Raw genomic sequence first — 23952 nt, 5'->3', positions numbered from 1 at the left:
CAACTCTTCATTTGCCTATTTATCCTTCCAACTAGAGTATAAGGTCTTTGAGATCAAGAGCACAACTTTGTTGCACCTTGCTAAACACCCACTGCCTAGCATCTAGCTGGCACTCAAAATATGTCCTGATACACGGGATACACTTATGTTTACTGAAAATTAGATGTCCTGAGCCAAAAACAGGGCCCAGAGCTGAACAGACAACTCAATAGAGATAATATTTTTAAAAGACATTTGCAGACAGTATGTCTCCCTGTGTTTGGCAGATGGAGTATTAGTGTCAGAAAACAATTCAATGTTGGTTTTCCTGATTAGACCTTAATGAGTACAGTGAGGGCAGTTGGTCAAAAGAAACTTGTTTTTAAGGAGGAAAAGACTGATGATAGAAATAGCAAAAACATATTGGGCACTTAACTCCATACCAGACACTGTGTTGGACTTTATATATTATCTCAATTAATGCATCATCCTATTTAATCTTCAAAGCAATCTTGTGTGATAGGCACTATTACTGTTATTTCACAAATGAACAAACCAAGGTCCAGAGAGGCCAAGAAACTTCCTCAAGGTCATACAGGTAGCTACTCGCTATCCAAAAGTTAAATCTACTTGTGCTTGGTTCTAGAGCCTGAGCTCTACCAGTGCACTGAGGAGGTTGACCTCTGAGCACATATTTTAGAAGAATATCAAAGACCCAGGCTCCGTACTCAACTCATTCATTTATTCGGTAAATATTTGCTGAAAGCCAGGCACTGTGCTAGGCACTGAAGCTAAAGCAATGAACAAGACAGACATGGTTACCATCTTCATGGAGCTCACATTCTAGTGGGGGAAATAACAATAAGCAAAAATATATACAAGATAATTTCACAGTGTGAGAAGTACTTTGAAGATAAAGTGAACAAGAATAACTAAAAGGGTGATATGGATTGGCTGTGTCCCCAACCAAATCTCGTCTTGAATTGTAGTTTCCATAATCCCCACATGTCGTGGGAGGGACCCAGTAGGAGGTAATTGAATCATGGGGGCAGTTACCCCCATGCTGCTATTCTTGTGATAATGGGTGAGTTCTCATGAGATCTGATGGTTTTATAAGAGGCTTTCCTCACTTTGCTCTGCACTTCTCCCTCCTGCCACCATGTGAAGAAGGATGTGTTTGCTTCCCCTTCCACCATGACTGTGAGTTTCCTGAGGCCTCCCCAGCCCCGCAGAACTGTGAGTCAATTAAACCTCTTTCCTTTATAAATTACCCAGTCTTGGGTATGTCTTTATTAGCAGCATGAGAACAGACTAATACAGAGGGAGAGTCCACCTTACGAAAGATAGTTAGGGAATGACTTTAAAGGTGCAAAAGATGTTTGAACTGAAACCTTTTTCCTAAAAGGAAAAAGAACCAGCTATGCATAGATCCAAATAGGAAAAAAAAACAAAAAAATCAAGCACTAAGGCCTCCAAGCAAGAAAGAGCCTGGCTTGCTCAACAAACAGAAAGGATGCTACAACAGAAATGTGAGGACAGGGGTCTGGAGAGGCAGGCAGGAGGTTAGTTTCTAAAAGGACTTGTGGATTTTATTCTAAATGGGATGGGAACCCACTAATGATTTTTAAGCCTGGAAGAGGTATGACCTGATTTACCACTGCAGTTTCTGCAGGGCAGGGAAGAGGCTGGTGGAGGCAAGACCAGAAGCAGGGAGACCATCTAAGCAAGTAGTGGCTTGGATGACAATGGTGGCAGTGAAAATGGGGAAACTGACAACTTCAAGTACAGGGCTTGAATAACCAAGGTTATTACAGTATGATATGAAAATGTTGGTATCATTTTCAAAATCGGGAAGTCTAAGAAAGAAACAGCTTGGGCCACAGGGTAGGTAGGGAGATGGGGGAGGCTAAAAGTGTTCTGTTTTAGACACAGCAGTTTTGAAATTCCTATTAGGCAACACAGCGGAGTTGTCAGATAGTCAGTTGGATATATGAGGAGCGTGGAGCTCAGGGAAGTTTGGATTTGAGATGCAAATTTGGGTACACCTTTCTAGAGAAAGGGCACAACTCCCCAGAAACTGAAAGGAGTGTGTCCCGCTGCTCTGGTGAGGGTTTTAACTGTGGCCTCACCTCTGTACTCCTTTGTAACACAAGGGTGAAAAGAAGTGGAAGGAAGTTATGCAAGAAGCTTTGAAGACATGATGGCAAGAAGATGAGGGTGTTCTTTCTATCTGGCGCACTTCTCCAGTAAGCATCAGCTGGACCCAGGGATGGAAGAGGCTGGGGACTAATGGTGATTGAGTGGACCCAGTTGAGAAGGGAGGAGAGGCAAGCATTCTGACAGCTTTTGTAATGTGATATTGATGCACAAAGATTTTGAAGTAGGATCCAGAAGGCACTGAAGGCAGGAGATGGTGATGGACAGTGAAGAATTGGATGAAGTCAGTAAAAAAGATGTCTATGTGAAGTCAAAGATCTTTAGTTGGAGATCACTGAACCAGTGCTTCAAACATTTAACGTGTGTGAACCACTTGGGGAGCTTGCTGCTAAGAAGCACTTTTGGATTCAGAGACTCTAGGGCATGGCCTGAGATTCTGCATTTCTCATAAACTCCCAGCTGATGCCCATGTTGCTGGGTTTTCAGTAGGAAAGACCTACTGTCACTAAATCATTACATGACTTAGTTGCTTACCTTCTCTGAGCATCAGTTTCCTCAACTGTAAAGGTCAAAATGATGATATTTAAGGTCCTCCTACCTCTAACATTCTTATTCTAAGGTGAAGTTAAAAAAAAAAAAAAGTTAAACTGATCTGAGTAAACAACTATATTCTGAAAGAAGAAACATGTTCAAGCTCTCTGTGCCATACACTGTCGTAGGCCTTTTTCTCCTGTATTTCATTTATTCTAAGATGCAACTTTTTTTGCTTTTAAGCATCTCTAAAGCAGATGAGTCTTTCAAAAAAATGGTATCTTAGATTCACAGAAATTGAACAGAATTCTGTTAGTTAATTTTACACTACTCGTAAAATTTGCCTTATAAAAGTCTGTTTGGTTGTTCAAATTTTGTGTGATTTTGTAATTATAGGGTTACACTTTGTTTAAATATTCATTCAGAACTCTCTGAAGTCTGGCTGACTTTCCACTTATAGCCATTGCTGCCGAGGCCGCCAAGCACGTGGTAGCAACAAAACTGAGTTTGTTCGTTTTGTGTTGTTTTTTCAAGATAGCAAAAGCCCTAAGTAAAACATCAAACTTCAAGCAGAATAAACTGATATCTACAGTAACAGCCTCATAACTCAAATGAATATGAATCTCACAGAATACTCCAGCCAAAGAAATAATCCTTTCAGGGGGAGGGTAGATTCCTGCTGTTCCTAAAACAGCAGGAAAAATGATGAAATGGTCATAATGTCTCATGCTAAGAACATGTGGAAAAGAATATAAGACACTCAAAAATTGTATTACAGAAAATGAAACACTATATTAAAATGTTAGTTACTCAAATGTTATTTTTTTTTTCGAGAAGGAATTTCGCTCTTGTTGCCCAGGCTGGAGTGCGATGGATGGTGCAATCTTGGCTCACCGCAGCCTCTGCCTCCTGGGTTCAAGCAATTCTCCTGCCTCAGCCTCCCGAGTAGCTGGGATTACAGGCATGTGCCACCATGGCTGGATAATTTTGTAATTTTAGTAGAGATGGGGTGCCTCCATGTTGGTCAGGCTGGTCTCGAACTCCCGACCTCAGGTAATCCGCCCGCCTTGGCCTCCCAAAGTGCTGGGATTAAGGGCGTGAGCCACTGCGCCCAGCCAAACATTTTTTTGACAGGATTCATAACAGTCCTCCCAATGAGGCTGACCTGGAAAGCTGTAGTTCTCGAGGCAGAACCAGGAGGGATATACCCATTAGCATAAATTAAGGGAAACACTAATCTTGATCTACACAATCAGCTATGCAGCTAAATATAAGCCTGCCAGGAAAGCTGGGCGTGTAGGCAAATATCTGTGTTTAGAACACTGAAGGATGATTCCCATAATAGTAAAGATAGTGCAAAATTCATAAGTAGTTAATCTGGAACAGCTTCTGCTAATTCACCTACATCAACTACAGTGCCAAATGAATGAAGTCAAACTCAATCTTATTTGTATCTGCAGGCTTCCTTCAACATATCCAAGGAAAGAAGGCCTAAAATCTAGTATCACATATTTGAAGAATCTTCATTATACCTTTTGGGTATGTCAGAAGATTCTCTTTGACAAGTTATATTTAATAAGTCAAAGAATACAATTAACATATTTAAGCAATTTCTGTTAAAATAAACTCATTAATAACCAACCTCTGTCCATTTAGTTAAACATAGTCCATATTCTGAGCGCAATGAAATGAACAAGGGAAAGACTGCCCAATGGGCAGGAAATAAATCCTGCTTTCCAGCATTGCCAGTGCTATCTAGCCACTGGTATGACTTTGGTCACATTTCTTTAATCAATTTTCCAAGAAAAATCAATTGAGAAAAACAGTATATGAATCACTGGGAAACCACTGTATGGTACATCCAATTAGAGTCACATATTTTTAAAAGAACAAGGGACAGATGGCTTACTTGAAACAGAGGGTAACAGGACAAGTCCTCCTGTCACAGTTACTGGAATCACCTACAGGGAAGAGCATAGCTGACCACCCAGGTAAAAGATTAAAACAGGATTAGCCCCTGTAGGTGGACTACCAAATAGATCTCAAGTTAGCAGAAGCTTCCAGGGAGATAAGACAAGTGACAAGTGACATTTCAATGTTGCCAGCTACAGAACCAGGTAACTCTCCTCTAGATGGTCTCTGAAAGCACCGTGGGAGCCAGATACCACATGTGCTGGCTTATGGGCTGGTTCTTTCAGAGTCAAGAGCACATGACACATTTACTCACGAAGAGATTCTGAGTGGGCAGCCTATAGAAACATTAAAACCTCTGTCTCATAGGGTATTCTCCTGTTGTGTCATCAAGGCACCTTAAGATCAGATTATAGGAAGTACGATCAAATTAACTCAACAATGTGAAACTCTAATTTTAATAAAAGTATTCTAAATTTAAACTGCTGTTAGAATCCCTACTCCTGAACTGTTAGTACTTGAGGAGCCACAACTGATTAATCTTTGCAACCCCAGCACATAAAACTGAGTGCTCTGGACATGATGACTACACACCAGAGGTTTGTTGAGTGAATAACAAAACAATAAAATAATAAAACAATATTAAAAAAAAAAAAACAAAAAGTCTTAAGCCAAACACGTCACATTTACATACAGTATGCTCTTAAATGCTTAACAAAATAGCACAAAACAATTCGACTTGATTAGCCATTAACTTGTTGCCAAGGGATCTCCTAAGAGAGAAAATGAGTTATTAATCACAATTCACCTTTGAAGAGCATTTCTGTATTTTACAAATAATAAAAACAAGTGTGCAAAGCATCTTTACATATATTATTTCATTTAACACATACAGACCATTTTTTCAAAAAGCCTAATCATCCCCTCCTAGGGGAAAAAACCCCAAAAACAGGACCTGTGAATATACCCCAAAACCAACTATCTTTTGAGTTGCTCCAAATAGATCCACAAATGCTGTCCCTGTCCCATCGCCACAACCCCACAGTTTCCTGAGCCAAAGCCCCTCTGCATGCCAATGTTGGAGTGTCAGCCCCTGACAGGTTAGCTGTCACTAAAGCAATGTTGTTCCATCTGGGTTGCTAGCACATGAGGGCATTTTTGCTCTTACCACAAGACGATAAAGGCACATCATGAAATTATCACTGCATTACCGAGCTCAATGTCGTTGTCAATATTCAGTGTCTCATTAGAAGGAAACATGGTCCCTTTCTTGTAATGCTGCTTACAGACTTTTAAGCCAATTCTATTGTCTTCATTTTCTCCATAACCAAGGGTCCCCAGGGTAATGTCCTTTAGCTGATGATACTATTAAAAAATAGTCAAATAAAAACCACATATGACCTTTTAAAACTTTGATCAGAGGTTATAGCATATAGAATGTACTTTTAGTTACTTTGTATTGCTTACATCATGTCCCTCAATAGAACTTCCCGATTTAAAATACTACAAAGAAATCTTCTCAGGTTGTTCAGCAAGACACTGCCTCACAGAACTCGAAAGTAAACATGGTGATGGACGGCTCCCACCTCACTCAACCAAAGCCAAGGTCCTGCCTTATCTCTAGGACCTCATCTCCTACTCCAGTTCCTTGGCTCCCCCGCCCCGCTGCAAAGCTGCACTGGCCTCCAGGCACTTCCTGGAGCTCACATGCCTATTTTTGCCTCTGGCCTTTGCTGTTCCCTCTGCCTGGAGACCCATGTACATAGCCACTGGGTTTACTCACTCCTTCAGCTCTCAATTCCACACCTCAATGAGGCCTTCCCTCCCTAAGCCAAGGAAAATTGCAAACATACATCAAAACATCACATTGTACCCCATAACTATAAACTGGGTACAATTATGCCCTGTCAAATAAAAATAAAATAAATGCAGTAAAAAATAAAGAAAGAAAGAAAATCACAAACATCTATCACCACACCCAGGCACTTCACATCTCCTTCCCTGCTTTACTCCTTAGCAGTTATTACTTTCTAACATCTACTGAGGACATGAGCCATCCATACTCCACAGCTTACATCAATGACTAACATGAACCAACATTAGCTTACCTGAGCTTACGTTAACATGGCTTTACTGTTGGCTATCTGCACTAATAGGGCTTTACTAGTTCTGTCTTCATCAATATGATTTTACTATTGCTGAAAATTTTTGCCCTGGACCATAAAAGTCCCTGTATTATTTCAGGAACATCCAAAAAAACTCATTGAAATAGGTATCAATTGGAAGATTTTGTCTGAAAACAACTCCAAGATTGTTTGAAACTGCCTCCCCAATCCTCACCTTGCCATGTTCATCAGTCCTAAATTATTATATCATCATCCTTACCTAATTCTAATCAAGCTCCCCTCACATTAAAGAACTCCCTCCTTACCAAAGGCAATATGGCATCTGATCAATACAGCATCTCCCTTACCACTCTAAGTAATAAGCTCAGCTTTGCTCATCAACATGTTTTTTGTGTGGTGTTCTCAGGGAGCCAGCATTTGATACTATACATTTCACTTCTTTTTGTCTAACTCTTCCTTCTAGAATCAAGCTCTATAAAGGAAGGTGTTTTGTCTGTGTTATTCACTGCTGCATCCTCAATGTCTGGAATAACACCTGCTACATATTAGATACTTCAATATTTTTTGAATGAACGGAAAAGAACAGGAACAGTTTCTCTTTCCTAAATTATTTCTTCAAGTCTACAAATCTGCTTTCTCAGACCTGTCTACATACAACTATTTTATGTTCCATATTCTTGAGATTCAGCTAGGGTTATTAATGCTAAAACATCACAATTAAGGCCACAGAATCCCTGATTGTTTATTTATTTATTTTATTATTTATTTATGTATTTATTTCTGTAGAGATGGGGTTTCACAATGTTGCCCAGACTGGTCTCAAACTCCTGGACTCAAAGGATCAACCCACTTTAGCCTCCCAGAGTGCTGGGATTACAGGCATGAGTCACCACGCCAGGCTGGAATCTTTGATTTTATTACTAAGCTTTCATCAAGCCTTCTGAGATTAAAAATCTACTCTTGCTATTTGATCTGGGGTAATTTTCCAAAAGCAGTAGGTGTGAAATGATAAATTAAAAAGATAAATCTTTTTTTAAAAGTCAAAATAGGAAACTCTTTTGTGTAGAAATGTAGCTTCAGAGGCCTGTAATCCCAGCACTTTGGGAGGCCAAGGTGGGCGGATCATGAGGTCAGGAGATCAAGACCATCCTGGCTAACACAGTGAAACCCCATCTCTACTAAATATACAAAAAATTAGCTGGGCGTGGTGGCGGGCGCCTGTAGTCCCAGCTACTCGGGAGGCTGAGGCAGGAGAATGACGTGAACCCTGGAGGCGGAGCTTGCAGTGCACTCCAGCCTCGGCAACAGAGGGAGACTCTGTCTCAAAAAAAAAAAAAAAGAAATGTAGCTTCAGAAATAGCAATAAACATTTTTTGGCAGACTGCAAAACTTACATTAGAATATTTTAACATATGTATAATTTTTGTTTGCTAAGACAAGGCCACGTATCAATACATTGTTAAAGTATAGGTCATTCACAACAAAACACTTGCCTGATTAATAGCAAAAAAGATGCTCTCATAGGCATCCTCCTGAGTATATACACTGCAGCTGTAGTCATCTTCATCTGTACCAGAATATCCTTTCAAAAACAAGTGCTTAAAAGCAACAGTGTTATCTTCTTTGAAAGCAACCACCAGCTGGTTACTTAAACCAAAACGAACAAGCTAAAAAATAAAATAAAATAGAAATACATGAAATATACCATTTATCAGGGGAGGCAAATGTCTTCTCACTATCATCAACAATTACCTATAAACATCAGAAAAGAATATCAATTTTTTTGGTTTATACTAATAGCATCAATGTCAAAACACAAGTCCCACAGAAGAATAACCTCATCAAGCTACACCAGCAATTCAAAGTAGCATAAAATTAGAAGAGATTACTGCTCCCAATGACTAGTGACCCTACTGGCCTTTAATTAAGAAAGAAAGAATCCAAATCAGCTAAGTCTCAATCCATTTTTCTCATACTTGGATTTCAAGTTAATTGTTTTCAAAATCGATTACTTAGTAAAGCAGTAACTCATCGTATTGATTTGAGATTTAGAAATTGGCTGGGTGCGGTGGCTCAAGCCTGTAATCCCAGCACTTTGGGAGGCCGAGGCAGGCGGATCACGAGGTCAGAAGATCAACACCATCCTGGCTAACATGGTGAAACCCTGTCTCTACTAAAAAATACAAAAAACTAGCTGGGCGAGGTGGCGGGCACCTGTAGTCCCAGCTACTCAGGAGGCTGAGCCAGGAGAATGGCTTAAACTCGGGAGGTGGAGCTTGCAGTGAGCTGAGATCCGGCCACTGCACTCCAGCCGGGGCGACAGAGCGAGACTCCGTCTCAAAAAAAAAAAAAAAAGATTTAGAAATTGTAGTATTTTTTAAAATCACAGCTATGTTTTACATATGTCTTTTAAAAGTGTTTTTTGAAAAGTAGCCTACATAAATACTTACTTCAGCTAGGAGGTAATAGTTGTCAAAAGAATTCAATTAATTCAGCTCTGTAAGAATTCTTGTATAAAATTTACACCTGAGAGTTTCCCTCACCAAATTCTACAGTATCAAAGCACATGAAAGAATAACAGAGCATGCTTTACTTGTATGATGTCAAACCCATTCACTGTCACCAAGCATCCACCTACTCCTGAAAAATGCCCACTTATTCTCCCTTTCATTGTCATTGTATTCTGGCAGAATTTAGGCACCCAAGGGTTCTCTTCACGAGAAGTGAAAGTTTTCTTCTTGGAACCCAAAAATGGAGGAAATTAACACCAAAAGTTTACAAAAAACCTAGGAAACTACACACACAGCTACACAAATACCCCATCATGCACGCACTCCCACATGCACAAGCGTACATTCACACTCTCTCACATGCATGCACTCTTATTCGTGTCTTCTCTGTCTCTCTTACATACACACACAGGCAGTGCTGGTAGTCAAATCTCTATAAGCCCTGTCCCACACACCTCTCCCCACCTCCCTAAGTGATCTCTTCAGCTGCCTTATAAAACAATGAGACTAGAAGGTTTGCCCCAAGTCCTCACTCAACTAAGCCACCAAATTTTGGGACTGTTTTCTTCATATGTAAAATTAGCAAGTGTAACTAGATGACACTGACAGTTCTGTTATTTGTTGTCATTCCATGGTTCAATATGATACATCTAAACAATAATATACAAGACACAATTCTGAACAATTCAGATAAAACTAATGTTAATTTAGCAGGGTGAGGTGGTCTGTGGCTGTAGTCCCAGCTGCTTGGGAGGCCGAGGTGGGAGGATCACTTAAGCCCAGGAGTTCAAGGCTAGCCTTGGCAATATAGCAAGACCTGTCTCTAAAAAAATAAAGTAAAATAGCTAATATTAATTTGCATATGCAAACAACATATAGGCATAAGGTTTTTTTCATGGTTTACATTTTTTAGCTTTTATATTTTGTCGTTTTAAAAAATACTAAACAATTAGGAAAAATAGTCACCATTTTCAGCAATTATTATATGCCAGGTACTGTGCTAACCGCTTTACATGCCGTGTCTCCTTTACTCCAAGTGGTCTATGAAACGTTACTACTGTTATTCCATTTTACGTATGTGGAACCTGAGATTTAGCTTCATTAAATTGCCTAAGTCACCTAACCAGAATGGAAGCCAAGTCTAATTCCAACGTCATCTGTGTTATGCTACAAAAACAACTTCCTTCTGCTGAAAAAGTTTTTTGGGATGCTTCTTCTAACGAATTTAAGTGCTAGCTTTCCAAAATTAGGAAAGGCAACTATCACTTGAGAATGTACACAGATGCTACTCTTCAGCATTTGAGACTCACCATGTCACATTCCTCAAATGCCATGTCAAAGGACTGTGCAACTGCTAAAACTCAGCTATTCTAAGGAAAACATCAGATAAGAAGTCCCACATCATCTAACTTGTGCTGAAAATTAAGCAACAGAAGGTTATAAGTTCTTCTAAGCATGTGATTTCTGTCAATGGTGCCTGTAGGAGAAGCCAGAAAAGGTCATGTTGCTCTTGAAAGGTAAAATGTAAACCAGGGAAACAACACACACGATTGCTTTGAAGTTTTATTAAAACTACTGACACATATGAAAAAACTGGTATACACACCACACATGAATGAAGTTCTTCAATCAAAGTTTGCTGAGTGCTTACTCTGAGCCAAGCTGGGATACAATGTGGAAAAGAACAACACTGCATGGTACTGAATAACAACTCCTATCTGTTGAGAACCAGGCATTGTGCTAAAATTTATTATTTTTCATTTAATTCTCAATACCCTATGAGTGAGCTATTGCACTGTGCTCTGCAAGGACAGGAATGTTTTTCCTTTTCCCCTACTATCATATACTCAGGAAATGAAATAATGCCCATCACAATGTCAAACACTGAATCAGCTGATGAATATAATCCCATTTGATACATCTGAAGTCAAGTAATTTATCCAGGTTGGAATATCCAGAAAATGTCAGAGTAAGGATCTGGACCCAGGTCTGTTTGATTCTAGAGTCTGTTTGTTCTCTCAACCTCTTGGCCCCACAACCTCTTAAACTGAAATGCTGCCAATTTAACTCTAGAGGCAGGGATACTCGACCCATTCCTCCCACATTAATAGTGAAGCTAAAGAATCAACAACAAAAAAATGTGAACTAGGGAATGAACAAATTGACCATGAAAGTGGTATACAGTTTGCTGATATTTGAAGCCACAACCTTAAACTCAAAGCTCATCAAAACTCAGCTTTGGGGATGAGAGGACTCTGTTGTAATCTCTGCTTGGAACCTAACCTATCTGGCATCAGGAGCAAGAAATTTCCTCCATTCTATTCATAGAACAAGCCAAGATCAAAATGCATGGCCCAGCACTGGGGAAGGTTGGGATTTTCAAATCATCTCTTAAAGGAGACAAATCCTGGGAAGGAAACTGCGAAGTCCCTTTCTTGTTATGACAGAACCAAACACTCACTGCAGAGTAAGAGTAAGGGAAGATGGTATTGTCCAAATGACTGGGTTTTTTTTTTAAAGGCGTTGACAGCAAAATGCATCCTAGTCCCACTAATTAGACATTAAGATTTGCTGAGAGTATGATACAAGACAGAAAAATAATTACTTATAAGTGTAGTCTGGCGAAGATTGTGAATTTAAGGCCTCATTATGAAATCAATGTAGGATAAAATATTCTGTACCAGGTAAAAACAAGATACTGCTCTAATTATGTACAAAAGAAATGGGAGAGAAAGAGTAGAACTAGCAAAAGAATGTAGACACCTCCCTCAAGATTATAAATTACTGCAGAATTCAGAGTAAGAATTTTAAAAAGTTTTTTCTTTCTCATCAGCCCTCATACCCATCCCATTAGACTTGAGGATGGAGCACAAAAAAAAAAAAAAAAAAGAAAAGAAAAAAAAAAAAAACAGAAAAAGAGAGGGAGGGAAAAGTGAGATATTATGCAAGGAATGGTAAACAAGAAATCTGCTCCAATTAGATATCACCCAAATAGCAAAATTTGTTAGAATGATCCTATATGGAAACAAAAGTTTAATCCTTCCCAATTTTATTAGGGGAAACAGGGTATGCCCATATGAAAAGTAAAGTATAGTTCCCAGAAATATTTTGTTATTTAAAGTAAAATTAGTAGGCCGGGCACAGTGGCTCATGCCTGTAATCCCAGCTCACTGGGAGGCCAAGGCGAGAGGACTATTTGAAACCACAAGTTCAAATACAGTCTGGGCAACAAAGCAAGACCCCATCTCTACAAAAATAAAATAAAAAGCCAGGTGCAGTGGCATGTGCCTTTAGTCAGCTGTTTAAAAGGCTGAGGTGGGAAGATCTCTTGAGCCCAGGAGTTCGAGGTTGCAGTAAGCTATGATTGTGCCACTGCACTCCAGCCTGGGTGACACAGAGAGACCCCACCTTGAAAAAATAATAAAAAATAAAATCAGTCATGTAGACAGGAAGAAGTACTAAAGAAAACCATGTGCTGGATGGTCAGGCAAGGCCCAGTGGGGGAGATGGGACTTCAAATAGTACCTGAAAGGTGAGGGAGAAAAAGTCACCCTGGATTTGGAGGAACAAACAGGATGTGGAAGAGAATCATTGGGTTGGCCTGTCTGACTGGGATTTGGGTAGGAAACAGCAGATGAAAACTTGTTGGAAAGACAAGTTGAAGGAGACTGGAACTCTTTGAATTCCAGGCTAGAGAGGTGAAATTTTCTTCTTGGGAAGTAGGGGTTTTTGTTTTGTTTTGTTTTGTTTTTTGTTTTTTTGAGACGAGTCTCACTCTGTCGCCCAGGCTGGAGTGCAGTGGCCGGATCTCAGCTCACTGCAAGCTCCGCCTCCCAGGTTCACGCCATTCTCCTGCCTCAGCCTCCCCAGTAGCTGGGATTACAGGTGCCCGCCACCACGCCCAGCTAATTTTTTGTATTTTTAGTAGAAACGGGGTTTCACCGTGTTAGCCAGGATGGTCTCAATCTCCTGACCTCGTGATCCGCCCACCTCGGCCTCCCAAAATGCTGGGATTACAGGAAGTAGGGTTTTGAACAGGAGAGTGACACAATAAAGGCTATTCTATGAAAAATTAAGGTGATACTAGCATTGAATGTATATGGATAAGAAAGGTAGGCATAAGACAAAGCCAGAAGTAGCCTAATTAACTGATCTATATTCCTACACTGCAAATTCTGAGGACAGGACCAGAATAGATATATTATTGGTTGCCAAGACTAAAACTTCAAAACCAAGAATGAGAATGAAAATAAGCTAACAATACGCATACACATTTAACAATGTCTTTGCATCTCAACCTTGTTGTTTCTTTGGAAGTAATTTGCTTTCCCTAAACTTGAGCTGGTACATATGGCATATCATACACTGAAAAGCCTCTTTATGAACACAGAATAAAGAAGTAACTCTAGTTATGGCAGGGACCTTCTCCCATTTCTAAAACTACATAAAGGTATTTTTAAGTATTTATTTTTATGTCCCAGAAATAACATCTTTACACACCTCTACACTGATAACAGAATGATTATTTGCCAATAGAGCCACATATCTCTAATCAGTTTAAAAGGGCATGTGTTTCAAATATAGTTAACTACGGCAATGATTCCCAACCTTGTTGGCACCAGGGACTGGTTTTGCGGAAGACAATTTTTCCAGGGACTGGAGCGGGTGGGGGTGGGGGTGGGTGGGTAGTGGTTTCAGGATGATTCAAATGCATTACATTAGTTGTGCATTTTATTTCTATTATTACTACATTGTAATATATAATGAAACAATTATACAACTCACCATAATGTAGAATCAGTGGGGGCCCTGAGCTTGTTTTCCTGCAAGTAGAAGGTCCCATCCAGGGTGGTGGGAAACAGTGACAGATCATCAGGCATTCGATTCTTATAAGGAGTGTGCAACCTAGATCCTTTGAATGTGCAGTTAACAACTGGGTTTGCGCTCCTATGAGAATCTAATGCCACCACTGATCTGATAGGAGGCAGAGCTCAGGCAGTCTGCAAGCCATGGGGAGCAGCTATAAAAACAGATAAAGCTTTACTCCCTTGCCTACCACTCACCTCCTGCTGTGCAGCCTGGTTCCTAACAGGTCCATGGCCCAGGGATTGGGGACCCTTGACCTATAGAGAAGCCTCCCCAATACTGGTTCAGCAATACAGGCCCCAAAACTAGAGGAAAACTCTGATGGCTGTCTTGATACCGGTAATAAAGAGCTCAACAATATGAACTTGAACAAAAGGTCTAAATGCAGCTTTTGTATAATCCTGATAGTGCCTGGGATCAGTGTTTACTTAGATAGAGCACATTGATATGATACAAGGAAAACTTAGGATTCTGTAAGTCTGAAGACAAAAAAATGCAGATTTTGAAAGTATATTTGAATAAGCTGTGTTTAATAAAGAGAGTTCCAGAACACAAATGTGTGTCACTCAGACATAGAAACCCCTCACCACAGATCGACATTGATTCAGCATTTACAGAACCTGTACAGAGAGGACCTCAGGATCTCTTACTAAGATTGTCTTCTAAACAGAACTTCAACCTACCCTCTGCTCTCCAGAGTCAACATAATTTTAGTTTTAGGAACTTGAGTCTGGGCTTTTCAGAACAAAAGTCAAGTACAGAACACATGAAAAGAGTTTTGTCTTGGGGTAAGGGAAAAATCAAATGAAATAATAATGTAAGTTACCTGTGTGGTGACCATGACTATCTTCAAAATCTGCAAACCCAGTTTCCACGGAATCTGGCATCTGGCTCGGTATTTTTCACAAGGGCTCATGAAGTAAAACTTCAGGTCTTCCCTTAGACATTCTTCTTTCATCTCAGAATCATGACGTGCCATTGCATTTCTGCCACAGAAGATTAATTTTAAATACCCAGGAAAGCCTCTCCTTCAGCTCCTTTAGAAGTAACTTGCTTTCCCTAAACTTGAGCTGGTACATATGGCATGTCATACACTGAAAAGCCTCTTTATGAACACAGAATAAAAAAGAACTCTAGTTATGGCAGGGACCGTCTCCCATTTCTAAAACTACATGAAAAATTATTCCAGACCCTCTACCTCCTACTTTTCCACACAGCCACCAATCTTGTTCAAAATGGCCAATCTCAGCCAGGCATGGCGGCTCACACCTGTAATCCCAGCACTTTAGGAGACTGAGGCGGGCAGATCATTTGAGGTCAGGAGTTTGAGACCAGCCTAACCAACATGGTGAAACCCCATCTCTACTAAAAATACAAAAATTAGCTGGGTGTGGTGGCGGGCCCCTGTAATCTCAGTTACTAGGGAGGTGGAGACAGAAGAATTGCTTGAACTTAGGAGGTGGAGGTTGCAGTGAGCCAAGATCACGCCACTGTACTCCAGCCTGGGTGACAGAGTGAGACTCTCTCTCAAAAAATTAAAAATTAAAAACAAAATTAAAAAAACAGCCAATCTCAAGAATTATAAAAATTGGATTTTACTTACAAGACTCATCAATTCCTACTTCTTAACATAGAGCGTTCACTTGTCACTAGAGAAAGTATGTGTGTTTATGTTTGTGTGAGTATGTATGTATGAATTGTATGTGAGTGGGTATATGAACAAAAACCAGACAGGACATTTTCATGATACTCCAGGTATGACATTACAGAAATTTAGTATAAATGAATGGAATTAGATTGTTATGGAAGAAGAGAATCTTTGTTCTGTAACTCTGTACTGAGAGAAGGACTATGACCCTTTTTTTGGATAAAGTATCAGTGATTCCAGAATATAAATAGCTTCACAAAGATAAATAGCATCTCTCAACTTAAGCCTAGTCAGATATTTGTCACTTTACATTAATAAAAATTTGCTTTTACTATTTCAAGGACTCTGGACTCAGGAATGGGCACATGACTCAGGGTAGGCCAAAAAGAACCAATGAGAGATGGTTTACAGGACTGTTATTGTAGTCCCCAAAGTGGGGTGCAGAAAACAATCCATTGGGAGTATAAAAAATATTAGTATTTTTATTTTATTATTTACATTAAAAACTGAAAATTGAACTCCATAATTAGTATAACATAGAATATACATACAACACAGCAATATAACTTACAGCATATGTATACCATAACAAAGAATATACATTATATAACACACAAAAGTAGTATCTAGTAGCATATCATATATAAAGAAATACATACATGTTGGGACTATTCTGCTCAACTTTTACTGTTAGGTACATAATCAACAAAGTTTGGAGATCATTGACTTCAAGCACAGACTGTGAGTCCAGAGTTCCTAAAATCTATCTCACCACCAAAGGAGAGCTTACCAGAGACTGCAGCTAACACAGAAGATCAGGCAGACAGACACTATGCCTAATAACAATACTTGAATTCCTGGATCTAGCTGTTCCTGAAGTAATCCATCCCAAGTCTTTCCATCTGAGTCAACAAATACCCTTTATAGCTTAAGCCAGTTTGAGTTTGACTTCTTGCCTTAGGAAGTATATTGATGGTAAGTGTAAAGAATAAATTCTAGTAAGTTATGCTAATTATTAGAGTTACTCATTTCTTGGAAAGGTTTTATAATTGTGGGTCATTTTTAAGGATCTTTTTACTGGAAATATGTAAGTGACATATTTTTATACTGACTGATGATCTATGTTATCTGCCTTGACTGACAAATCTAAAAGAATCCTAAAAGGGGATGCCCATTTTAAGGCTTATTGTCAGTTGTTAATAATTTACTATTTCTAAATAGATTTTTAAATATCTTGTTTCTAGGATTAGAGGGCTAAGTTATTCAGAATTATCCTGCTGGAAAGCAAGGAAAAGAGGAAAGAAAGAGAGAAAGCAAGGAAAGAAGGAGAGAGGAAGTGAAGGGAAGGAAGGAGGGAAGGAAGGAGAGAAGGAGAGAGGGAGGGAGGGAGGGAGGAAGGGAAGTAAGGAGAAAAAGGAGAGAGGGAGGGAGGAGAGAGAAAGTAGCGGGAGGGGGAAGGAAGAAGGGAGAGAGGGAGGGAGGGAAAGTGGGAGGGAGGGAGGGAAGGAAGGAAAAAGAGAGAGGGAGGGAGGAGAGAGAAAGTAAGGGAGGGAGGAGAGAGAAAGTAAGGGAGGGAGGAGAGAGAAAGTAGGGGATGGAGGGAAGGAAGAAGGGAGAGAAGGAGAGAGGGAGGGAGGGAAGGAAGGAAAAGAAAAATCCTAGATACAATACATACTTCTTGAGGAGGGTAAAGAAGTACCTTTAAAAGACTGAAGAGTTAAGGAGAGCAAGAACTGGGTCAATCTTGGCGGATACCTACATGAGTAACAGCCAATTGCCACCATTCAAGTATACTCAGCTTCCGTTCTGTGGCCTCAGGAAAGGGGAACAAGAGAGCCAAGATTCTAGGCCCAAAGGCATCAAAACTGCCTGTCCTCAAATTTATAGGACTACAGAGAAGGCCAGAGTGGTTCCAAATCAAAGAAAAGAAAAGGGACAAAGAGGTTGTTTTCTCAAAACAGTGGCGCAAAACAAGGCATTTAATCAAATACTTAAAGAATACTGGCCAGGCATGGTGGCTTATGCCTGTAATCCCAGTATTTGGGAGAGCAAGGTGGGTGGATCACTAGAGTCCAGGAGTTTAAGATCAGCCTGGACAACGTGGTGAAACCCCATCTCTACTAAAAATAAAAAAAATTTAAAAAAAAATTATAGGCCTGTGTGGTGGCACATGCCTGCAATACCAACTACTCAGGTAGCTGAGGCATGAGAATAGCTTGAACTCAGGAGGTAGAGGTTGCAGTGAGCTAAGACTGCACCACTGCACTTCAGCCTGGGTGACAGAGCAAGACGCAGTGTCATAAATATATAAATATATATATAATAAACATATATTATTTATATAATAAATATATAATAAATATAAATAAAAGAATACCTTGTGGGTCATGCTCTACTGGAGACATTTTCCTGCCTTCCAGGAGCAAATGTGAATAGATAAAAGTATGATACCATGAGTTAAGGGTTATATTGGAAATATTATCTGAGTGTCCTGCAAAGAGAGAGTGCTTGATGCAGCCCAATTGCTTCAAGAGGCTTCAAATAATTCTTCTGACTGCTGGGTTCCTTTGACTGAGCGGCCACTAAGTGTTCAAGAAATGGTAACTGTAAATGATGAGTTGATGGGTGCTGACAAGTTGATGGGTGCAGCACACCAACATGGCACAAGTATACATATGTAACAAACCTGCACGTTATGCACATGTACCCTAGAACTTAAAGTACAATTAAAAAAAAAGAAAAGAAAAGAAATGATAACTGATGTGAGCATTGCCCTTAGAAACTTTATTAAGAAGTCTCAGGCAAAAAGAAAAGAAAAAGGTCAAACTAGCAGATAATGACTATGAGATCACTCATTGTATTACACTATTTATGCTATCTATCCTTCCATAATTGTTTCATCTGGGTATTTACAGAGCAGTTGTAATACTTTTAGCAACATGAAAGATGAAAAATGAAAAAACTAGCAGGAAAAACATTTCCCTCAAAAGTACATGAGCCAACTGGTGAAATATAGGCTAGTATTAGTCAACTGATGATAAAATGATAGACATGTAGCAGAAAAAGTTGATAATGAATAATAAAGGTGCATGATGAGATAGCTGTTTTTTAATAAACCTAACTTAAGTTTTAAAATAATATGTACATTTGGGAGGAAAAGATATTGAAATTTTAATTTAAAAATTCTGATATTTCAAGGAAAATATAAATGTATAAACTTTCTAAAGTTTACTTTTCTGAGGGCTCTTTATTGCCTCCCTCTTCCCCATTTGTAGGTTTGTCCTGGTAGATGAAGGGTATTAAACACACACACACACACACAACACGATATCTTATTGCTATAACAAAAATTAAATGGTATAAAAATGGTGCAAAGTGAAGAGAGAAAAAAATTTTAAAACAGAGAAAGAGAGAGACGAGACAACACAGTATCATAGGAATAAAACATTATTTTATTTAACACATATTTACCCTACATACCTTGCGATGCTGAACACCTGGCTGGGTGTCTTACAGGAAGCTTAAACTACAACCACAGCTTCATAACCAAGAATTGGGTCAGCAGAGGCCAGGCGCAGTGGCTTATGCCTGTAATCCCAGCACTTTCGGAGGCCAAGGCAGGCAGATCACTTGAGGACAGGAGTTCAAGACCAGCCTGGCCAACGTGGTGAAACCCCGTCTTTACCAAAAATACAAAATTAGCTGGGCATGGTAGCACAAACCTGTAATCCCAGCTACTTAGGAGGCTGAGGCACAAGAATCACTTGGAACCCAGGAGGCGGAGGTTGCAGTGAGCTGAGAATATGCCACTGGACTCCAGCCTGGGGGACAAAAACAAACAACAACAACAACAACAAACAAACAAAAAAACTAAGTCAGCAGACAGGAGAAATACTGCAACTTCCATTACAAATGAAAATCACCAACAATTTAAGAAAAGCATAGAGCTGCTAACTTGTGGTAATGTAAGTCAGGAGAAGTGAAAGTAACTGTACCATAAAACCGCTTAAGGAACCAAAATCAATGAAGATCTAAATTACACTGACCCATCAGCTACAGGGCTGTCATGCAATTGAAATTGCATGAAATAAATAAGAGCAATCACAGCTCTTATGAATTATTTATATTTCATTAAACCATAGGAAATGCATGATCTGGATTTTTACAAGCTTAATACTGGCATCACTAAAGACCAAAATATCAAAGAAAAAAAGCATAGTATTTGAAGGCATAAAAATAAGATTTGGAATAGAATAGAAAGCCACCCACACAGTGGGCTAAATAAAAGCCAGAGATGCTGGAATAGAAAATGAAAGAAAAGAAGGCTGAGACTGGTACTGTGATAAGAAAACAGGAGGAAGGCACAACAAAGCTACTGTCAGGTATTAAGAAAACCAACTCTCTCCACAGATAATCAGGACTATGAGGTTGGCATTAAGAAAACCTACTCTCTCCAGAGATAATCAGGACTGTGTGACACTGGCTAAGTTTAAGGCTATCATATGATCAAGGGCAATTTCAGCTTTATCAAAACAATGACAAAGAGTCTATGGAAGCCTGAAGTTTTGAAACAAAACAAAACCGGATACCAGTGATTCTTAACCTTATTGGAGTTATAAACCCCTATGAGAACACAACAAGGCTCTTGACCTTTGCCTCAGGAAAATGCACACGCCAGTTTCAGTGATGATACTTTGTCAGCAAATAAGCTAACCAGCCCAGACTGCTATTGCCTTTGGCTTATGTGATCCTTACGCTACTTGACAAGGGGCATGAAAGTTGTTTTTATCCCCTGCTGCAGTGGTCTCCAAAGTGGGGTCCTCACACACAAGGACGTATGCAAGACCATTCACTGGTATGTGAGAAGAAAGTGTTAGGGCTTCTAATTGTGTTAACTTAGAAAATAGAGAAGTTAAGAATTCCCAAGAGTTAATATATGAATTGTTACCTATCACACCTAAGGTGCCCTCACTTGGTCAGTAACATCTGATGGCACTGGCACAGTGGCTCACGTCTGTAATCTCAACACTTTGGGAGACTGAGGCAGGAGGATCACTTGAGGCCAAGAGTTCAAGACCAGCCTGGATAATATAGTGAGACTCTGTCTCTACAAAGACTTTTAAAAATCAGCCCAGTGTGGTGGTGCATGCCTACAGTCCCAGCTACTTGGGAGGCAGAGGCACTAGATTCACTTAAGCATAGGAGTTCAAGGCTGCAGTGAGGTATGATTTTGCCGCAGCACTCCAGCCTGGACAACAGAACGAGATCCTGTCTCAAGTAAATAAAACAAAACAAAACATCAGTTGCCTGTGTTTCACCTAGGTATGTGAGGCATCTTGGGGAAACTGTCCAAGTTTCCCAAATTAAGGGGTTCATGGTGGTGCCCCCATTGATTTTCAGCATATTCCCACCAGTTATGGTTTATGTGGACCTATTTAAGCATTTTTAGAATGTATCATTTAGTTTTCGTGGAAATAACCCTTGCGAAATAGGCAAAGGACATAAAGGTTCTTGCAAAAGCCCAGGAGGTAGAGCAAGATGGCAGAAGAGAGGCCTCCACTGATCATCCCCTCACAAGAGGACATCAATTTAACAACTAGCTATGTAAGGAAAGCACTTTCATAAGAACCAAAAATCAGGTGAACACTCGCACTACCTGCTTTTAACTCTGTATTGCTAAAAGAGGCACTGAAGAGGTAGAAAAAACAGTCCTGAATCACTGACACCACCCTTCCCCCAGCCCCAGCAGCGGCCACCTGGAGCGGAGAGTGCCTCTGCTTGCTGGGGGAGGGAAAGCACAACAATTGTGAGGCAGTAAACTTGGTGCTGTCCAGTTAGAGCAGAAAGGAAAACTGGACCAAATTCAGCTGATGCCCACCCACAGAGGGAACATTTAAACCATTCCTAGCCAGAGAGGAATCACAGGTCCTTGTGATTGGAATTTGAGTTCCCACAAACTTCATCACTGCAGGCTAAAGTGCTCTGGGTCTCTAAGTGAATTTGAAAGGCAATTTAGGCCACAAGGACTGCAACTGTTAGGCGAGTCCTAGTGCTGAACTGGGCCCAGAGACAGTGGACTGGAGGGGCATGCAATCTACTAAACTACCAGGACGGCTAAAGGAGTGGTGATGTCACCTCTCCCCTAACCCCAGGCTGCACAACTAGTGGCTCCAAAAAGACCCCTTGCTTCTGCTTGAGGAGAGGAGAAAGAAGAGTGGGGAGGACTTTGTCTTGCATCTTGGATACTGGCTCAGCCACAGCATAATAGGGCATGGGTCAGAGTCATAAGGCCTCTGTTCCAGGCCCTAGCTCCTGGGCAACACTTCTAGGCACACCCTGGGCCAGAAGGGAATCCACTACCTTGAAGGGAAGAACCCAGTCCTGGCAGCATTCATCACCTGCAGACTGAAGAGCCCTTGGGCACTGAATAATCAGCAGTGATACCCAGGTACTACATCTAGGGCCTTGGGTGAGCCTCTGAGACTTGTTGGCTTCAGGTTTATCTTGGCTATGGGGGGTGGAGCAACAAGTGGGCTCCTGGAGTCCCCAATTCTAAGAGCTGACTCTTGGATGGCATTTCTGGACCTCCCCTGGACCAGAAGGGAGCCCACTGCCCTGAAGGATGAGTCCCAGGCCAGACAACCTTCATGACAAGCTGACTTAAGAGACCTTGGGTCTTATGAGAACATCAGTGGTAGTCTGGCAGTACTGTCCATGGGCCTCTGGTGGTGATGACCATGGGGAAGGGCTCCTCTGCTTTTGAAGGAGGGGAGGGAACAACGGGAAGAACTGCATCTTATAATTTGAGTGCCAGCTCAGGCGCGACACAACAGAACACTAGGTAGACTTCTAAAGTGTTTTATTCTAGTCCCTGACTCCTGGACAGTACCTCTGGACCCAGCAGAGTGCTGGGGGCACTCAACCATCCTGGAGGGAAGAACACAGGCCTGGTTGGCTTTGCTGCCTGCTAACTAGAGAGCCCCAGAGCCTTGAGTGGACATAGGAAGTAGCCAGGGAGTAGTTACAGCTGGCCTTAGGCAAGACCCAGTGCTGTGCTGACTTCAGGCCTGACCCAGTGTAGTCACAGAGGTAGTAGCCGCAGGGGTGCTTGTGTCACTCCATCCCTAGCTGTAGATGGCTCAGGACTGAGAGAGAGACACCATGTGTTAGGGAGATAAAAAGGGTAGAGAACAAGAGTCTCTGCCTGGTAATCCAGAGAATTCTCCTAGATCTTGTTCAAAGTGGTAACTCCATGAGTCTGTAAGAACCACACCGGGAGGCGGAGCTTGCAGTGAGCCGAGATCGCGCCACTGCACTCCAGCCTGGGTGACAGAGTGAGACTCCGTCTCAAAAAAAAAAAAAAGAACCACAGCATTACTAGGCTTGGGGTGCCCTCCAAAGCAGATGCAACTTAGATCACAATGCCCAAGTCCTTTCAAATATCTGGAAAGCCTTCTCAAGAAGGACAGATAATAAAAGCCCAGACAGTGAAGATGACAATAAATTCCTAACTTTTCAATGCCCAGACACAGATGAACATCTACAAGTATCAAGATAATCCAGGAAAACATGGCCTCACCAAATAAATTAATAAGGCACTAAGGACATAATCTTGGAGAAACAGAGACAGGTGACCTTTCAGACAGATAATTCAGAATAGCTCTTTTGAGGAAACTCAAAGAAATTCAAGATAAGACAGAAAATTCAAAATTCTATCAGATAAATTTAACAAAGAGATTGACATAATTAAAAAGAATCAAAAAGAAATTCTGGAGCTGAAAAAATGCAATTGGCATACTGAAGAATGTATCAGAGTCTCTTAATGCAGAAATGATCAAGCAGAAGAAAGAATTAGTGAGCTCAAAGACAGGCTATTTAAAAATACACAGTCAGAGGAGACAAAACAATAAAGAATAAAAAACAGTGAAGCATGCCTACAGGATCCAAGAAATAGCCTCAAAATGGCAAATTTGGAGGTAGAGAAAGATACAGGAGTAGAAAGTTATTCAAAGGGATAATAACAAAGAACTTCCCAAGTTTAGAGAAAGATATCAATATCCAAATACAAGAAGGTTATAGAACACCAAGCAGATTTAATCCAAAGAAGACTACTGCAAGGCATTTAATAATCAAACTCCTAAAGATCAAGGTTAAATAATGGATCCTAAAAGCAGCAAGAGAAAAGAAACAACATACAATGAAGCATCAATACATCTGGCAGTAG

General features: G+C 40.4%; 1 protein-coding gene across 5 annotated transcripts in view; it reads right to left on the bottom strand.

Annotated features, from left to right (window-relative positions):
* Window positions 1-23952, bottom strand: part of MCOLN2 (mucolipin TRP cation channel 2) — a 72689-nt gene that overhangs the window by 28583 nt on the left and 20154 nt on the right. For 2 of the 5 annotated variants that reach the window (XM_005542854.4, XM_005542855.4), the window contains exons 2-4: window positions 14907-15066; window positions 8198-8371; window positions 5790-5943 (exon numbers count right to left, since the gene is read on the bottom strand). In XM_005542854.4, coding sequence (XP_005542911.3) covers window positions 5790-5943; window positions 8198-8371; window positions 14907-15066 — 488 coding nt within the window. The remainder of the gene's footprint in view (window positions 1-5789; window positions 5944-8197; window positions 8372-14906; window positions 15067-23952) is intronic. The other 3 variants (XM_074002858.1, XM_074002860.1, XM_074002861.1) reach the window with 2 other exon arrangements.

This window comes from Macaca fascicularis, chromosome 1 (assembly GCF_037993035.2).
Source record: "Macaca fascicularis isolate 582-1 chromosome 1, T2T-MFA8v1.1".
NCBI classification, from domain to species: domain Eukaryota; kingdom Metazoa; phylum Chordata; class Mammalia; order Primates; family Cercopithecidae; genus Macaca; species Macaca fascicularis.
Note: the sequence above shows the minus strand (reverse complement) of the source record. Positions and strands in the feature narration are given on the sequence as shown.